The sequence below is a fragment of the Arachis ipaensis genome, chromosome B03 (assembly GCF_000816755.2).
Source record: "Arachis ipaensis cultivar K30076 chromosome B03, Araip1.1, whole genome shotgun sequence".
NCBI classification, from domain to species: Eukaryota; Viridiplantae; Streptophyta; class Magnoliopsida; order Fabales; family Fabaceae; genus Arachis; species Arachis ipaensis.
Window position 1 is genome coordinate 53,562,884 of NC_029787.2, and position 18,668 is coordinate 53,581,551.

Consider the following 18,668-nt stretch of genomic DNA (forward strand, 5'->3'; position numbering starts at 1 on the left):
ACATTATAACATAAACCATCTAAAAAGATACACAAAATTAACGAATATCACATGGGTCACAACATACACTCTAAATTGTCACAATATTTCAAATAAAAGAGCATCAATACAAAAAAATCAATGAATATATATATAACTAAAATAAAGAGCAACAAAGAGACACACAAAAAAATAAAATAAAATAAAGAGAATCAATAAAAATATTAACATATAAACCACATACATGAACAATGTATATATTAATTGTGAATCACAAAAAAAAAGATAATATATATATAAACAGGGGGGTCGAAGACCCAAAACTAACTATAACCCCTTACAAAAGGAATACCCGAACAATCATGCGCCAACATATGGAGGATGTCAGGAGGAGCAGCATCAAAGAGGTGGACACCAAAAGGCAACTCATGTCCTTTCTTGGTAAGATGATCCGCTACAAAATTTGCTTCGCGAAGGGTATGGGACCATTGAATATTAGGAATACGACCTACTAACATGCAGATATCAGCAACCAGAGGAGCACAAGGATGGGAACCAGGACACCCTTTCTTGATGAAGTTTAAAGCCGAGATAGAATCTGACTCCACAATGATGTTCGTGATATTATTAGCAGCCGTAACTTGTAAGCCATGATTAATACCCCAGAGCTCTGCTTGCATTATAGAGCAGCTCCCCAAATTGCAAGTGAACCCCTTCAAAAAGTGACCAAGATGGTTTCTAATAATACCACCACAAGCAGCACCATTTGAGTGAGAAACAAACGAACCGTCCACATTGAGCTTGAGACGGCCCTCTATAGGAGGAAACCAGCGAACCAATCTGCTTTCTGTCAAAACATTAGATTGTGAAAGTTGAAACTTATTGATAAGTTTATTGAACTCACTATGACGTACCCTCACTTGAACCAGCCGCACAGAGGCTGGGGTATTATCATTGTCAAAAACAAACTTATTACGAAAATACCATAGGGAGGAGATAGTAACTCCAAAGAGACAAGGCCAATCTCCTTTCCAGGTAAGATTTAGCATCAACCAATCGTAAAGGTTCAAATTGAAGAAACTCACAAGACCAACGTTACGTAAAAGGGGAACCCAGATTCTTTTAGCAAACTGACAATCGCGGAGGACATGAATGATGGATTCGTCACAAGTGTTGCAACGCGGACAGGTTACAGTATTGGAAAGCTGATGTCGGGTTTTTTCCAAATTTGTCAAGATAGCACCGTGAGAGGTCAGCCACATAAAAGACCGGATCCTTTCAGGTCCTTTCCAAGACCAGATCAGGCTGAACAACCTATCATTCTGACTAGAAGAGTCTCTGTTAAGCTTCTGGTATGTCTTCTTCAGGTTGAAGGCTCCATCTGAGGAAAGGTTCCAAGCAATATGATCACTTTGTTTCCAAGGTGAGGGGGGTGCAATAGCCACTATCTTTTTAATAACATCCTCGGCCAGCCAAGTATCCAGCTTCCCCACGTCCCAGTTCCCTGTTACCAAAAGAAAGTCCGTAAGAAAACTAAACTCATCAATATTACAACTAACCTGATTAGCATGTTGCACCAACGGCCCTAACTCAGGGACCCAGTTATGGTTCCAAAAATTAATTTTGGATCCATCTCCAATTCTCCAGATGTGGTTCTGTTGAACTTCAGGCCAAACTCTGCAAATGCCTTTCCAAAAATTTGATTCTTGTCTCTTCCTTTCCACTCTTGAAATAATGTCATTCCCTCCGTTGTATTTTGAGCGAACCACCTTCGCCCAAAGAGAATCCCTCCTTTCTACTAGGCCCCAACCCGCTTTCACCATGAACGCGTGGTTCATAGTGCTGGCGTGGCGAATACCTAACCCTCCTGACTTTTTAGGCTTGCAAACTTTATCCCAGCTTAGAAGGTGAATCCTTCTGGAGCTGTTAGTTTCACCCCAAAGAAAACTCCTGCATTTACGATCAATAACATTACAAGTAGAGACAGGTAACAAAGCAGTTTGCATAGTATAAATAGGTAAAGAAGAAAGAACAGATTTCACCAGAGTCGCTCTGCCAGCTAAGGATAAGGATGAGGCCTTCCAAGAATTTAATCTCGCATTCAACTTGTTAATGATATCGTTGAAAGTATGCTTCGAAACTTTGGAATGTAGGAGAGGAACCCCCAAGTATTTACCGAGATCATCCGTCCTGGAGAAGTGCAGAGAACTACTGATTTCGGCGCGCACATTGTTACCCACATTTTTGAAGAAGAAAACTCTAGTTTTTTCCTAGCTAACTCTCTGACCAGAACTATCACAAAAGGCTGCCAAGCACTTGTTAATAATCTCAGCTTGTTCAAGTCTAGCTTCTGAGAAAAGAATGAGATCATCCGCAAAACACAAATGAGATTAGGCAGGCCCATCCCTTTTAAGGCGAATAGGTTTCCAGAAGCCATGATCAACTGCCGCATTAATAAGCTGAGAGAGCCTTTCTATACAGAGGACAAAAATATAAGGGGAGATGGGGTCTCCTTGACGAATGCCTCTAGAAGGAGTAAATTCATCAAGTTCTTCACCGTTCCATAAAACTCTCATTCTGGCTGTAGAAATGCAATGAAGAATAAGATTAACCATCTGAGAAGGAAAACCAATATCCTTGAGCGTGTCTTCAACAAAACTCCACTTGAGCCTATCATAAGCCTTCTCCAAATCAATTTTGATAGCCATCCAGCCTCTCGAACCCTTTTTTATTTCTCATTGAATGAATCACCTCCTGAGCAATAATAATATTGTCAGAGCTTTGTCTACCTGGAACAAAACTACATTGGGTGGGCTGGACAATATTGTTCATGAGCTTCCGCAGTCGATTAGCAATAATCTTGGTAACCACTTTATAAGTGACATTACAAAGACTGATGGGGCGCATTTGCTTGAGGCTGGTAACCGAGTCAGATTTAGGAATACGGGTGATAAGGGTTTCATTAATTTTCCCAACTTTCTCTGGCTCCACAAAAATTTGTTGTACCAAGGAGCACAGATCAGTTCCAACACGATCCCATTGACTTTGATAAAAAACAGCTTGGAGGCCATCTCTTCCCGGTGCTTTAAAACTTCCCATATTAAAAATAACTTCCTTAATCTCCATATTAGAAACCATGCTGCCGATCTGGTTGAGCTCTTCACTACTAACGTTAGGGAATGAATTACTGAGAACAAAAGGAACATCAGGCAAGGAGTCCTTATAAAGATCCACAAAAAAATTCTTAGCTAAGTCTTCTAATAACTTTGGCTCAGTGATCAAATTACCAAAATCATCAATGAGGGAAGTTACTTTATTCCTTCTTCTCCTAACCATAGTTGAGCCATGGAAAAATTTTGTGTTTCGGTCACTAAATTCAATCCACTTACATCTTGATTTTTGAAACCAAAGTAATTCTTCATGAGTCAGAACCTCCTCATATTCTTCCCAAAACTGATTCTGAAGGTTCTCCAGAAAATAATTACGATTAAAACTAGTAGCCAAACTGGAAGCAATACCTTGAAGCCTTCTCAAGAGTGTTCTTTTCTCTTGAAAATATCCCCAAAAATATTTGTATTCCAATCTTTTAAAAAATTTTTAAAGCTGATAACACCACTGTTCCAAGAAGAAGAGACATCCCAGGAATTAGAAACCAAATTTGAAAAATCCGGGTGCGCCAGCCAAGCCGCAACAAACCGAAAAGGCCTCCGATTCCTATTTTGAAAGGAAGTAGTGTGTGGTTGCAGACAAATAAGAGAGTGATCAGAATTAAAATTGGACAAGTGCCTCACGGTGCCCTCAGGGAACGATAATTGCCACTCCAAATTGCTCAACCCTCTATCCAATCTCTCAACAATGTTACCTCTTCTCCAAGTAAAAGGCCAACCCACAAAACCCAGATCAATAAGCCCACAGTCTGAGATACAACTCTGAAAATCAGAACAAGCACTATGAACAACATTAGTAGAGCCTCCCCTTCGTTCATAATTGTGGAGCATAGCATTGAAATCACCTAGAAAACACCAAGGAATGGTAATATTACCCGCCAGGGATCGCAAATTACTCCAAAGGATTCTTCTGTTAACGCGATGGCGGCTACCATACACCGCAGATAGGAGCCAGGGGGTCGAGTCACCACCAACAACCTTGAGATGCACCATCTGGCTATTATGATCCAGGACATCAATCTTCCAAGTACCAGAGTCCCAGAGGCACCAGATCCCACCAGATCTGCCATTAGCTTCAACAATGAAAGAGCTATCGAACCCTATATTATTCCTAATCCGAACGCCACGCGACCCACTTATCTGAGGCTCTAACAGAATAATGAAATTAGCACTATATTCTTTTCTGAGGTCTCTAATAAGAGAGTGGAAAAATTTACTACCGACACCCCGACAATTCCAACAGATAACATTCATTATAACAAGCAAAAAAGGATAGGGGAGTCACCAGCGACAACGTTACACCTGGGTATGAGACCCTAACTTGCCATTCTGCTTACCAATGGATAAATTCCCCTCTTTGATTTTTCTACCACCAGAATCAGTCATACTCTCATCTGGGGGCCTATCGAGATCTTTCCCTGGACTCCGCACAGCCTCTATTTCCATATGAGAGTCAGAGGAGCTTGCATTCATCAGTAGAGGATTATTCCTCACCACAAAACCTTCACGACCTGTAGCAACTTGCTTCATAGCAACAAAAGCCTCATTCTGCTCTCTTTGAAGTTTTCGCATATACTCTATCACTACCCCTTCTATATCATTAGTTTCACGAGACTTCTTCGTAGGAGACACGGTGACAATGCTCTTGGAAGCTTCAGGAGAGGAGGAAGGATTCTTGATGATCATTTTAGGATTAGGCTTTAACCATTTTTCAGATCCTTGTGGCCCAACTTTATTAAAGGGGCCCATTTTACCACTTTGTGGATTTTTACCTGCACCAACCTGTAAGACTTTTTTTTGAATGATTTGACTCTTATTATTCACTATTAAGGCCTTTGAGGCCTCGGGCCCACTTGAAGCTATAATGGCTTCCTCTTGCATGGAATTCTTAGCCAAAGAATTTATTCCTTCCTCATTCAAAGTAATAAAACGTGAGCCATTAGCATTGGTGGGCATATCTTCCTCATATTCTCTTTCCTGATTATTAGGTAGATCTTGACCAATCATGCCTCCAATCTTTCCTTGATTATTCATGCCCTTATTCCGCCTAAAGTTACGTTTAACTAACATCCATGGCCCAAAATCAGGGAAAATTTGATTCCCTTGATTACCACCGCTAGAATCTTGCTTCTTTCCATTTTGGTTCTCAGTCTCGACGGATGGTGGATCTTCGGAAACCATAGTGTTCCCTTCCGCGCCAGCTTCATGGCCCGCGGTCTTACCCACCGGCTCATCAGTGCACAAATCAGACCTGTGACCATACTTGCCGCAGGAGAAGCAAATTTGGTGCAGTCCTTCATATTCAATATAGAGTTCTGATCCAAGAACCGAGATCCTAGGGACAAGTTTTTTAGCAAGATCAATTTCGACACAAATCCTAGCAAAGCGTCCTCTAGAATGGATTGAGGTTGACCGGTCAATTTTGAGCATGTGACCAATAGTAGACCCAACTCTCCATAGAAATTTCTGGTTATAGAGCTCAATAAGGAGGTTTGGTATCCGAATCCAGGCAGCAATTTTCTTCACTGATTTCTCAGATTCCAAGAAAAAAGGTCGCCATCTTTGCACAATGAGATAGTGTCCGGCAATCATCCAAGGTCCTTCCATTAAAGCATGAGACTAGTCTTCCGCATCTGCAAAGTGAACCAAAAAATAATCACGATCCATATCAATAACATTAATAGAGCCCTTCTTACCCCAGTCTCTCTTTAAACGTTGTTCCATAAATCCTAAGCCAACTCTTTTGCCCAAAAGCTTGACATAGAGTGAGGATCTCCATGGTTTACATCACTCGTCGAACTCTTCCTTCGAAATAGGAATGGTGGGACAAGGATTGAACGGTTCCTCTTCATGGGTGTCTTTATCCGCATCTTGGTACCATCTATTCTCTGGATCCGGTATGTCTTCATTAACCTCTTCCATGTCAATATGCTCATCCTCAATGATAGAGCCCGCTACGGTGAGGAGCGTATCCTTATACGAGATTTTGGAAGCTTCCGACTTATTTCCATCACAAGGACCAGTAACTTCCATGTCCTCGCTTGGTTGATTAGGATCAATGCTGGCACGCGTTTTCACTTTTTTGGTGCTACGCTACACCAAGTCTTCTTCTTGCTTAGAAACCGTAGCAGAGCCTTCCTTAGTCATTTTTGTCTTAACTCTTGACAAACTATTTCTCTCTTTAGCTATTATAGTCGTAAATTGAGTGATTAGAAGTGAAAAAAAAAACTTATTGAGTAATTATTATTCACATAATTTCAAATTATTGAGTTATGTGCAGATTTTTGAAGAGGGTGAGAAAAACTTGGTTACAAAAATAATTTATTAGTCTAATATTTTTTATTTAACTTTTATAAAATAAAAAAAATACATTACTTTTTATATGTTGGATTTAAATTGAGGAAAAAAAAATTAATAATAAGCCGAAAATTATATTGTTCTAATCAACGTATATTAATTATTTTTGAACAACAACATAAACAAAACAGTGTACAAACAAGTACTTTTGTACCAAAACCTTTTTTAAAAAGTTAAATAACGATAAATTTTTTTCTTTGAAATACAAGTTGTAATTTTACTTTATATTATTCGAGACTAATTAGGACTAAAATTTTAATATAGTAGAAACTAATTTCTTAGTCTAAATGTTTTGGAACTAATATTTTTTTTAGCTTCCACAACTATAAATGAATCCATCACATTTAAAGATTCATTTAAAGATTTGTCATTAGTCAATAAATTGCTACATATACATAAAGAAATTCGAATCCCCAACAATTATTTAAATGGACTAGTAAATACTAGACCAACCCATGGTTTTTTTGGAACTAATTTATGTTATCAAAATGATTAAGAATCAAATTAAAACTTTACTTTTATTACTATTAGTTATTCTAGCGAACACAAAATATATGGAAGGTGAATATAATTACTTTTTTAAGTAAGACATGGGCATTTTGATGAAGAGTAATATAACCCAGTGTTTTTCACTTTTTCTCTTAAGTTTATCATCTACTGAATACCCTCTCTATTTCAATTTATCTTTCTCTTAAAAATTTGATTCAACCAAAAGAATGTTAACATTTCAATAAAATTCAACATGAACAGATAGAAATCTCGAGATCGTTATTGCACTCCGGCATATAGTATAGTCATCCTTTAGGAAAAATAGTACCTATCTCGAATAAGTGTGCCTTATCAGCTGGAACTGCTTTTCTTGTTCCAAGATGTGTACATTGCGTCTCCATAAGGTCTGCCCAAAAAAAGGAAAAAAAACAAAAAAAAAAAACAAATGAAACAGCATTAAAATCTATCAGCAATCCCGAAGTTTGGTGGAATCATCATTCAGAAACCCTCATCACTCATGATTTACACAATCCCATTATTTTTCTTGTAAGTCAGAAACTTTAACAATCAGCTTCATATAATTTCATGAGTAAATATGCAGTACAAACATACAATTAAAAAGTAATAGTATTATTTACGCAAAGAAAATGCAAAGTAAACAATGGCGGAGATTCCAGAGCCTTCCCCTCTCCCTCTCTCTAACTAAACCCTCCTCAATTCTCACTCTTCTCTGCTGTCTTAATGGATTTAGAGTCTTCCTCTCTTGAATTACTTTCATCACCGGGGTACATAACATATACATATTCATTAAAAGGGGCGGTCATTCTTGCCCCAATTTTTTTTAAAAAAGAAAACACACGCATGCACACACACATTATCTACCATCAATGCATAGAAGCAAGTAAATCAGATGACACCTCTGGTTCGGAAAACTGTAAAAGTAAAACAAACTTTAAATGCAAGTCAAAAACCTTGATTAATACATTGATGGCACACTGTTGTTTATTGATACTAGTAATTTGAAAACTGAAATACAAAATCAAAAAAAAAAAGTTAACAAACAACTCAGCCAAAGTATGGGGAACAGAGGGTGTAAAAACTGAGAATGTTAAGCAGTATATTTTCAGTTATCAAAAGGATAGAAGTATTCAACAACCTCCCGGTGCATGAAAACTGATATCAGGTGCACAAAACAATTAAAAGCAATTGAGAAAATATGGGCACTATCATACCTAGGATTTTTCACATGAAGCAACAGGAAGACAATGGAGATCAACATACAAAAGGTGCCGATAAATAAACTAGCAACTCCAAAGAAGTCATTCTTCCCACCTAGCCAGCTTGATGTTGACAGAACAAGTTTCTTCTTCCCACCAAAACTGTATGCGTTATAATTATTCATTAGCTGGACTACTATAACATCATCTGCATCCAAATCCTCTTCAATTCTACCATACAACTTCCGGAAGCTGGGGAGTGCAGCAGTCCGCATCCAAACTATGAGATCTTCTTGGTCACTAAGCTGAAAAATAAGAATTAGGAATCAGAACAAGCAACATAGAGAGAATAACAGGACTGAACTCCATGCAAAACAATTGAAAAACTTAATCAGTAGAAAAATTTATCAAGGAAAAGAATTAGAAACAAAATGTGTACTGATTTCAACATCATTTTAACCCACTAACATGCCACTTCTATGTACATATGCACTGTTTAGAGTTACAAGAATGTTTGGAACCACATAAAGGCAATTGAAAAGCTTAGAACTTACAGGAGTATTTGGATCCAGTTTTCCACCCCCAATCAAGGGCCCATTCTGAAAATTAAATGGATAAACGTCTTTTCCAAATTTGTGATTGCGATCACTCTTCCATGCAATGTTCTTCCTATTGACTTTCAACTCTGATGACCCACTGCTGAACTTAAATGTATCATTGAACACACTCCATGCAATCAACCCACAAGGTACAATTGGAAGATCACCAGAGGACTCTAAAGGTTTACAAGAACTGGTGCTATTGTCTCCAAGTCCATGTAGCAGTTGCTTATCATTTCTACTTTTGACATACCTGAGGAAAATTTCGAGATTTGAGAAATAAAAGAATGTAGAATCCATCTAGTACTGCTTGTAAATAAATAAATAGAGTCCAACTCCAATGAATAAAGAAAATCACTCCTGATTACACTGAACAGAAAATCCACGACTAGATCATTCAGAGTCAACCAACCTCCTTGGGCAAAGAACCCCCGATAACACCACCACAAAAACACCAACCTAAAAAAAAAAAATCCCCCGCAGCCCGTCTTCCTTCTCAAACTCCATGACACGTAGGCAGGATTACAACAACACAATTTCCTCTCTGCCCATTTTCTCTATTCTCCTACTACCCTTTCATCTTCCTTATCTCAACCTTGGGTATCTTCTCTTGAATTCTTTAACACAGAAAAAGAAATTATATTAGAAGCTAAGTGCAAAATCTTATATCCTTAAAATAACAGCTAAAATCTATAGGGTTATACCATGTTGAAACTGATAGAAACAGGTTTGATTTAGTTTACAAGAGAGGTAAGTAGTCTACTTGCTGGTTTTAGTTGTTTTAGTTCCTAATTGCTGTTAATTGGCTATCTGTTTGCTCCCTTTGAGCTGCACAAGTAAGCATAAGGGCAATAGTCTTAGTCCTAGCTGCTGCCTATGAATACTAGTTGATTAGTTAGTTTTAGTTTTTGTGAACTATCTGTTAAATCAGTTAGACTAGGAGAGGAAGAACTCCCTCCATTGTTGGTAGTTCCAACAGTGTATTCCAATAAGGGATTGTGATTTGCAATCCCTAGTTCATCAATAAAGCCTACCGACTCTGTTACTACCTGAACCTATCAGACACCCATGCCAATTCCTCAAAATATATTGCTAGAGGAACACCATTAAATAGACCATTAGTAAAGCGCCAAGAGGATACAAAATAAGTGATCCTTTCCCAAATAAAATCAAAATAAGGCATTTACTCTTGAAAATTGAAATGCTTTTTAGATACAGTACACTGAAGACAAGTCAATTACATGGGTAGCAATAATTTTCCAAAAATTGACAAAGTTGGAATGATCTGGTTCAACTCAAACAATTGGTGAATAGTTGATAAATACAGATATCCAAACTTTTTAAGGAAACAGGTTCTAGACTCTCTTTGAGAAATAACAAGTCCAAATACAACCTAAGAAATAATTACCATATAGCACATAAATATGATGAAAGCAGGAACACCAATCTGTCTCTTAACAGCGCATACATTCAGCTTTGCTCAAATGAATACATTAATAGACGCAAAACATTGGAATAAATGACTTCCAAGATTGATAGGACCAGTATATCATATATAGAACACAAGTAAATCAGCCAAAGACAAGCAAATAAGAAATGAAAGAGTATTACTGTAAGACCGAACAAAAACACAGAGAAGACAAGTTAAACAACAACCAATAATACTAATTTTTCTTTTAACCAATAATACTAATTCTTCCTTTTTTTTTTTCCAGTAAAGACTTTAAGATTATTTTTACAGGAAGAAATAAGAGCCCTTACCGACGGTGGTTCTGGTAATAGTTATCCAGCTGATAATAGATATAAATTGGTGCTCTCATTGACTTAGGTACCTTCAAATAAGTTGTAAACACAATCAAGAGAAAGTTTAGATCAACTTCACCAATAGCTCTTTCAAGTTTCAACGTTATATCAGTAGTTCAGTACCAAAGACAAAATTTCATATTTTAATGATCGGGGGGGTTGGGAAAGCAAGTTAGTTTATGAAAGTAAAGTAACAGCTGTTTAAGCAAAATCTATACGATAAAATATTAAAATGTCCTCTGGAGTAACAACATAAGTGATACCATTCATTCCCATACAAGATTTCCATTATTCATACTATCAACATCAGCTTGGAAGGTATTATGCTGCCTTGAATGGTGAAAATTTGTAACTTAACAGGCTATAATAGCAAGATGGGATATGTAAAACAGTTAACAAATAAGTAGCACCAGTTTCAGTAGTTCAGAAAGTATGATGAAAGGTGCCTATTGCTCCCTATATTACACTTAGTAATTTTCATGTTTGCTTCTCCTGCATTAAATTCTGTTCACAATATAGCAAACTAGTTGCAATAAGCATGTAGTTCAATTTGCATTACAGAGTAAGCTTCTCCCCACTGTATAGTTCTCAGTTGTCTTTCTCTTTTAGCAGTTTCACTTGTCCTCTGTTATTGTTTCTGTATTATCTCTTCATTATAGTTAATATTTTCTTTTTCTGTCCCAGAAAATTCTGTTAACATTAATTTCCACAAAATGATAGAATTTGGAGGATACCGTTTTGGAGATATTTAACAACTCAATTTTTGCACGACAGACTTTCACAAAAGAAGTTTCATGGCCTTCCACAGTCCAAGTTTTGTATTAAAAAAGCAGAACAGTCAAATGACCCCACCCCCCCCAACCCAAAAAGAAATGTACTACTATATTTTGTTATTTGCTGCATTTATGCTATATTCAGTTCACTTATTTCCTCTTCTCACTATTAGGGTATTCTATGATGTCTTAATCTTCAAATCTTCCCATGGCCTTTCTTTTGGATAGAAAAAGATGTTTTATTAGAATAGAAAAGAAAATACAAGTGAGGGTATAGTTAAGACATTAAAAGCTTAGCTATTTAACAAAGCACACCTATCCCTTTGAATGATACTTAAAGAAACCCTGTTGAATCAACCGTGTACACCAGCAGGCGACACACACACAAAAGTATCCTGTCCCGGATGAAATCAATAGGAATAATTAAAAATCCTAGAATTCCTTTCCAGTTTCCATCCATATACACTAGAGCATAGCAAACAATGCGGACTACTACAGATTCTTTGATCTTTTACACGAGTAAAACCGCCGAACTTAGCGAGAAGAAAGTGATGTAAGTCCATTGGGAAAGGGCCTACTCAAAGGAGATCGTGCTGTAGGGCAATGTAAAAAACAATCAGTACTGATTCTGATGAATCCACACTACACAATAAACACGTTAGGGGACAAGAAAGAGGACATGGATGAAAACAAGGCTATGTTTGGTTAGTGTCCATGTCGATAGCAGACATGGACACAGTGGTACACGTCCATCGTTGGTTGATGGGACAATTTTTTTTTAAGACACGGTTACACACAAATGCACACTGAGACACACCATTTGTGTACCAACAAATAGTTGAGACATTGAGACACAAGAATTGAGCCACCAACTTTTCCAACTTTATCCTTATAAAAGATTTATAATTCCAACACTACCTTCCTCTTCATAACATCATCTTCTTCTCCAATCTTCTTCTTCATAGAGACAGCCTCACCTCCATCACCATCACAATTGCCACCTCCCTCTTCTCTGCATCTGCCTTTTCTTCTTCCTCTTTGCCTTAGCCCACTTTCCTCTTCCCTCCAGATCTGGCACCGTGTCTCCACCTTCGTGGCTCCGCCTCTCTTCTTCCTCCTTCCTCCCACCATTCCTTTTTTAAAAATAAAATTCTACTTTTTCATTTTTCTTATTAATCTTTGTGCAGCCAAAATGTTGAGACACAATTTTAGACGTGGGGACAGTACTTCAAAGACAAATTTTCCATCTTTGTCCTCAATTTATTTTCATGATTTCAAAAATTAGCCCTCATATTTTCAGATGCCTTCTCTGTCTCCCCCTTTGCCTCCACCCTCTACCTCCATCTCTTCCTTCTTGTAATAATCGTCAATCGTGTATATGTCCTTGTCACTGCCTCTGCATCTCTATCCTTGCCATCTTCAATGCAGCCTTTCTCGCCACACCGCTGTTGAACCCAGCCACATCGTTTCTTCCTCCGGTTGCAGATTTTGGCTTCTCTGCTGCCTCTACCTTTGCCTTCTCTCTTTCGAGTTAGACTTGCACCGCCTCCCTCCTCTGTCGCTCCTGTAAACTATATGAATGCATGAACCTAAGGGAAAATTATAAACATATATGCATGTATAAATTGAAATTTATTTCTATAACGGATAGTAAAGAACCGATTAGTTATAAAAAAAATCAATTCTTTCCTTGACAGAATGCCAGCAACAACTAGCTTTGACAAAATGGCTCAATTGCACCAAGTTTGCAACCGATACAAGATTTGTAATGCCTATAAACAGAGATGTTGATACCATATATTATAACCAAGAAACATTCTAAGCTATTAATTTGCTTCATATCGTTTTCTACGTACTTTCAAAGTGATTTTAGAAAAATTTGAGAAATATATAAAATTTTGATTCATAAAACTTAAATTGTATTCATATACTCTTTCAAGAGAGTTTGATTCTTGTTCATGTGAGTGTCACAAATTGTAAGAAAGGAGGTACATAGATCTTTTGTGGTTCTTGAAGTTTTGATTACTTTAAAGTGTACTTAGAACCGACATCTCAAAGATTCAAGGCTTTATACACAAACAGAGAGTATATTGTAGTTATGTCAAGTGCTCGTTGTTGTGAAAACAGAGTGGTGCACCTCTCTTTTGTTCTTGATATTGGGATTGCTTCAAGGTTCACTTAGAACCAGTATCTCCTAGAATGAGACTTGATACAATATCGGTGAGTAAGTCATAAAGTGCTAATTGTTATAGCGATTTGTCAAGAGTTTGTTTCAAACTTGATATATAATGGATAAATCTTGGCACAGCTAAGGGGAGAACTAGATGTAAGTACAAGTAGTGTGACAGAATAAAATCCATGTTTGTAATCTCTTTATACTTATTTCTCATATATTTGTTTTTATGTTTTAAAGTGACTGGAACATACAACTCCTTATAAGTACTTGGAGTTCAATTGCAAGCTCTTTAAAAGTAATAGTACGAATCTAATAATACAATTATTTCATAGACGCCTCTATTTGTAAGAATTTTATCATTGGTTTCTATATACTCAATTCAACCCCTTCTTAAGTATCTTGTGCTTATTGACTAACACAAACAAAATTTTCAAAAACCAAATCCAACCTCTTTTAAAACAATAGAATTGTAAACTCTAATAAATTCACAACATTATCAATAACTTGTCCACATTATACCCTCAACCTAATTCCATAAAAATGAGTCACGAATAATTGATTTTAAAAAGAAATATATAACAAGGAACCTTATATCTCAAACCTACTACATTACAAGCTTTTTCCTATTCTGTCATTACCTCAAACAATTTTTCTATAGTCCCAGTTTCTTTCTTTCCTATAATGATAATCGTCATTGCCTTTAATTTTCAATGTATGATCTATGAATGCGCACTTCCTTCACTACACGACCCCTGGATGCACTACCCCTCCTCCAACCATGACCCATTGATTCGAGATCTCCTTTAGAGCATGACCCATGAAAGGCCACCCTCATACATCTCCTTCCCTTGCCTCAGAGTGGTATTCTCTAAATGGGAAATTAAAGGTAGCAAAGATGTAGCATGAGAAAATGAGTTGAATCATAATAAAGCATTTTTTTTTCATGAAGTGAACTATGAATGCTTATCAAGTCTTTGGACTTATCTACAATGAGATATGTTATAATATAGTTCAAGATATCATTTTTGCTAGTTGATTTAAAACAACTTTCAAGGTTTAGAATAAAACGTTTGTTATTAGCTTAGATAGAGTTGTTTTAAATAATAAACTTAAATATTCTCAACAAAGCTTCTAAAACACTTTGTTTACAATTCACCCCTTCTTGAGTTATTGTATTTATTGACTAACACCTATGTTCCTCTTCACCGGCGTCACCTTCCACAAATGAAAGTGACACCAATGTCGCAGGCCAAGGGAAGGGAGATTCTAGCGGGGACGATGTTGAAGGCGTAGCGAAACAAATTTAGGTCAAACTCAAGGCCAACAAGGAAGAGGAAGAACATGGCTATGCTAGTAGAATTGTAGATCTATTCTTTCCATTTTTCTTTTTAACTTTGAAGCTAGAAGTTCTGTTTTCTTTTTTGTTTTCGTCTTTTAGTTTGATGCTGATTGGTAATTTTTGGTTTGGGGTGATAATTTTCTCTATGAAGAATGATGGTGTAAGGGTGATCCGTTGGTGGTGGTTGAAGGAGATTGAGAGGAAAAGAGGACAAAAAATACATTTACCCATTTGTTCTCTATTGTACTTACTTGATTACCAAACATATTACAAAGATACTAATTTTAGTGTCTATGTCTCTATGAATACACGAAACAAATGCAGCCTAAGTGACCGCTGGAGCATGTCATTCCTATTAATCTAAAGAACTTCAATTGAAACAAAAGTGACCTTGGAGGGAACTTTGGATTTCCAAATAAGGTGATCCAATTCCAACGGAAATCTTTCAATATTAGGAGAATTTAAAATAAGATTTACAAGAGAAAATACCAAAGAGGTCAAGGGTCCAAATCCTAGTGTTTGGAACTGGGACCTTGTTTTAATTAAGATAGGACTTCAAGAGAGAAAATTAGGCAAATAAAGACCACTATGTAAGGAAGATAGGCAAAAAAAAACAAGGAAAAATAACAAAGAATGAAGCATTACCAACCCAAACATCTTCCCAAAATTTAATGTGAGAACCATCAATCGAAACAAATATTCAAAAGGAACAAAGACTTTGATTGCAAAAGGTCAATTCAAAATTAGGTAAAACCATGGTTGTCAAATTGGATATAAATAAAGAATTACAAAGCTTATCAGTTGAATCATAAATTTAACCTAATCACGAACCATAAGATTCATGACCATTAGTCTAAAATGGAGGAAAAAAATCTTAAGTAAAAGAAAGGAAAACATATATAGGTAATTTAAAGTCAAATAACTCATTCTATAGCAAAACACATTCAGGAAAAAAAGGAAAGCACAACATGGAGAAGAAATTAGGTAAACAAACTACTTCATTGTATGTTACCAAACCCTGCAGGTCTTACAACACTCAAAAGAAAACTGCAGAAATAGCCACAGAACCGTATAATTAAATCAACATAAAATTATCACCTTCAAGAACCTTGAACAGTTTTTGGATATTGAGTCATCAGTGATATACAAAAGCTTGTTACTTCTAAGTTCTTCAGGTATACATTCAATGTCGTACCTGTCCACAATTTCAACAACCTACAAATCCATAGTCAAACACATACTACAATAAGCAAGATTTTTAAGAAGAAAAGACAAGATATGAACATTATGACATCAAAGCAAGTCAAAGTTATGCATACACTATTTGAAGCACGAAGTGTAATAAGTCCAAGAGGAATGAAAATGAAACCCATCAATAGAAATGAAGCAATGACCTGCATTGGACATGTTGAGATTTAGCATGCTAATGTTCAAGAATAATACATAATCAAATATGAAATGTTCATGTATTGTCAAAGAACTAACTGTTGCTGGTGTAAGAACGGGTTTACATGCTGGAAGATTCTGCTGTTTAAACTGATAGAGTGCTGCAAAACCACTAGAATGACATTGCTTGCAAGTTTCTTAAAGAAATGAAGGTAAGAAAAAAGAAGAAATAAAATGGAGTTCAATATAATGAGAACTGGCTAAAAGATGAAACATATGTAACAAAACTTCAATCTATTAGACAATTATTAGTTCATACTTAAGCTCTAGTCTAGGAAGGCCATATAGGCTTGTTATACAAGTTACCTTCTTTTCCCTAATACAAAATCAATTCTCATGTAGCACTAAAATAATGCCTAAAATGCATTACAGCATCCTCTATCATTTTGCATCCTAAAACAAAACAAATTAAATAAAAGTCATACCACCATGTTGTGCTGGGCGGCCTGGTATTGCCTGCACTCGTGCCCCAACTGTTGAGGAAGTCCCACTGTCAAGATCCATCACCTTAACTTTGCCAAGTTCAACAAGTATTACCGACTCTACAAATGAGCTATCCAATTTGCACCAGTACCTGCATTTGCCAGGCACTGCATTAAATTTACATGTCAAATCGTTATCTTTCAATTCCAATTATAGTACTTATTACTAATTACTAATTAGCCTCAAATAATACAAGCTAAACTATAATATTATCTTAAATCCAATGGCAATTCGCTTTGATTTTAGGGGTTTTGGTTTGGAGAGAGCCAAATAAGGCAGTATTAATCCCAATAAAACAACAAAGATGCATGATTTGAAAGATGACTATTTTGTTTAAATTTCATTTGCAGGAGTAACAATGACAACAAGCGAGATCAAGATTCAAACAAATATTAAGTTCTTCGAAGCAAAAATCATAGCTACTCACTCATCAAATTGAACCTCCTACCATAGAGACAACCAAGCGTTATAATTTCGAACTAATTGAAAATATTAGTATAATTAAATTGCAGTAACACAAATTAAGGTTTCCATTGAAATGGCAACAAGGTAGAAACGGCCAACAGGGAATTACCTGGGAAATGAAACGACTGCCGTAGATGGGAGAGGAAACGGAGCCCAACTGAAGAGAAAGCGATAGAATAGGAAGAGAGATTCGAAGTTGGAAAGGAGAGGTTAGCGAGAAGAACAAGAAAGCGAGGACTCTATTCTAAGAGTAAATATGTGGAACTGTGTATTGTTGTATACTTGTATTCTTGGCTTGCAAAGGGTGAACCGATCGCCACGCAAGAAACCGAGGGAACCCAGACAGCAGAAGAAAAGTTGAGCCAGCTGGCGGGTTCCCGACTCCGCTACAAGACCGGGCGCACTCTGACCCCAAAATACAAATGATGTTATTTATCTACATTGCAACATTTAATTGGATATATCAAGGTAACAAGAATTTTAAGCTAACTGTATATAGAAATTAAATTAAATTAAATTAAAAAAAAAAAACACAAAAAGAAAAACGAAATGCGAGATCAACCAATATAAAAGTATAAACAAACATTAAAAAAATATAAATATACAAACAAGAAATATAATGTTCATGCGGTCCAAATTTATAAAAATTAGGCCCAACAAAAATAAGAGATCCTATTTAAACAGGAGGCCTCCAACTCATACCCGATCTCCTTGAAAAGGTCGGATACCGTGAAAGAATTCAGCTCTACTTGCTTAAGCAAGTAACTGCTTCCGCGAATCTTTTCAACTATCTCTATTTTTTCTATTTTTTCTAAAAGATAGATTCCAACAAACTCTCACGATAAAGGGAGTGATTAGCTATCAATAAAGATGGAACTACTCCAACTAAGGTGGTTATCAACTCTACCATAAATACGCTGACAACTTTCAAGTATAATTTACGTTCTAATCTACTAAAACTTGCCTAAAGCCCCTGTTGACTTAAGCATCGGAGTCTCTTGTAGGTACCACCCCCCACTTCCTTACGAGGAACGGACGGCGGCACCATTCCGTATGGAGGTGGTTGGTAAGAAGGGGCTTGTGAGTATGGTTGAGGGTTATGTTGTGAATATGGTTCATAGGCATATGGTGGTGGTTCTTGAAAGTCATAAGGAGATTCACCATAGCCATTTGATTGATATGCATCATAGAATGGCTCTCGTTCATAGTGCATTGGTGGAGGTTGTTGCCATGAAGATTAATCATATGCATATGGCTCCTCCCACCTTTGGTTGTCCCATTCTTGATACACATCTTCGTTGAAGCTCTCATTGCCTACAACATAGTTAGAACCAAACTCATAGCTAAAGTGAGAATTCATAATGAAAAGAGAAAA

The 18,668-nt window shown here is 36.7% G+C and overlaps 2 protein-coding genes across 10 annotated transcripts; both read right to left on the minus strand.

The window, feature by feature from the left end:
* Positions 332 to 5,778, minus strand: LOC110270174. The gene is made up of 2 exons (XM_021118929.1): positions 1,065 to 5,778; positions 332 to 826 (listed from the first exon to the last, which is right to left on the minus strand). Exon 1 carries the CDS (start codon positions 5,751 to 5,753, stop codon positions 4,443 to 4,445), a length of 1,311 nt encoding a protein of 436 aa, XP_020974588.1. The 5' UTR covers positions 5,754 to 5,778; the 3' UTR covers positions 332 to 826; positions 1,065 to 4,442.
* LOC107630521 (putative ALA-interacting subunit 2) lies at positions 7,057 to 17,710 on the minus strand. 9 transcript variants are annotated; one of them, XM_021118931.1, is made up of 10 exons: positions 17,403 to 17,710; positions 16,771 to 16,919; positions 16,385 to 16,482; positions 16,219 to 16,293; positions 15,998 to 16,114; positions 10,570 to 10,640; positions 8,764 to 9,061; positions 8,225 to 8,514; positions 7,964 to 8,018; positions 7,066 to 7,398 (listed from the first exon to the last, which is right to left on the minus strand). In XM_021118931.1, the coding sequence occupies exons 2-10, from the start codon at positions 16,847 to 16,849 to the stop codon at positions 7,321 to 7,323; spliced, it is 1,161 nt and encodes a 386-aa protein (XP_020974590.1). In that variant the 5' UTR covers positions 16,850 to 16,919; positions 17,403 to 17,710; the 3' UTR covers positions 7,066 to 7,320. The 9 variants fall into 9 exon arrangements, with proteins under 9 accessions (XP_016189172.1, XP_020974590.1, XP_020974589.1 ...); XM_021118930.1 differs by having other exon boundaries at positions 16,771 to 16,935; XM_021118936.1 differs by having other exon boundaries at positions 16,385 to 16,446; positions 16,771 to 16,935; positions 17,403 to 17,531.

Excerpts from the sequence above, each read along its gene's own strand:
- LOC110270174 (XM_021118929.1), bottom strand. The coding sequence starts at position 5,753 with ATGGAAGGACCTTGGATGATTGCCGGACACTATCTCATTGTGCAAAGA.
- LOC107630521 (XM_021118931.1), bottom strand. The coding sequence starts at position 16,849 with ATGGATCTTGACAGTGGGACTTCCTCAACAGTTGGGGCACGAGTGCAG. Across the intron at positions 16,294-16,384 it reads CCGTTCTTACACCAGCAACA|GTCATTGCTTCATTTCTATT; the intron begins GTTAGTTCTTTG and ends TGTCCAATGCAG. Across the intron at positions 8,019-8,224 it reads CTTCATGTGAAAAATCCTAG|TTTTCAAATTACTAGTATCA; the intron begins GTATGATAGTGC and ends TTTGTATTTCAG.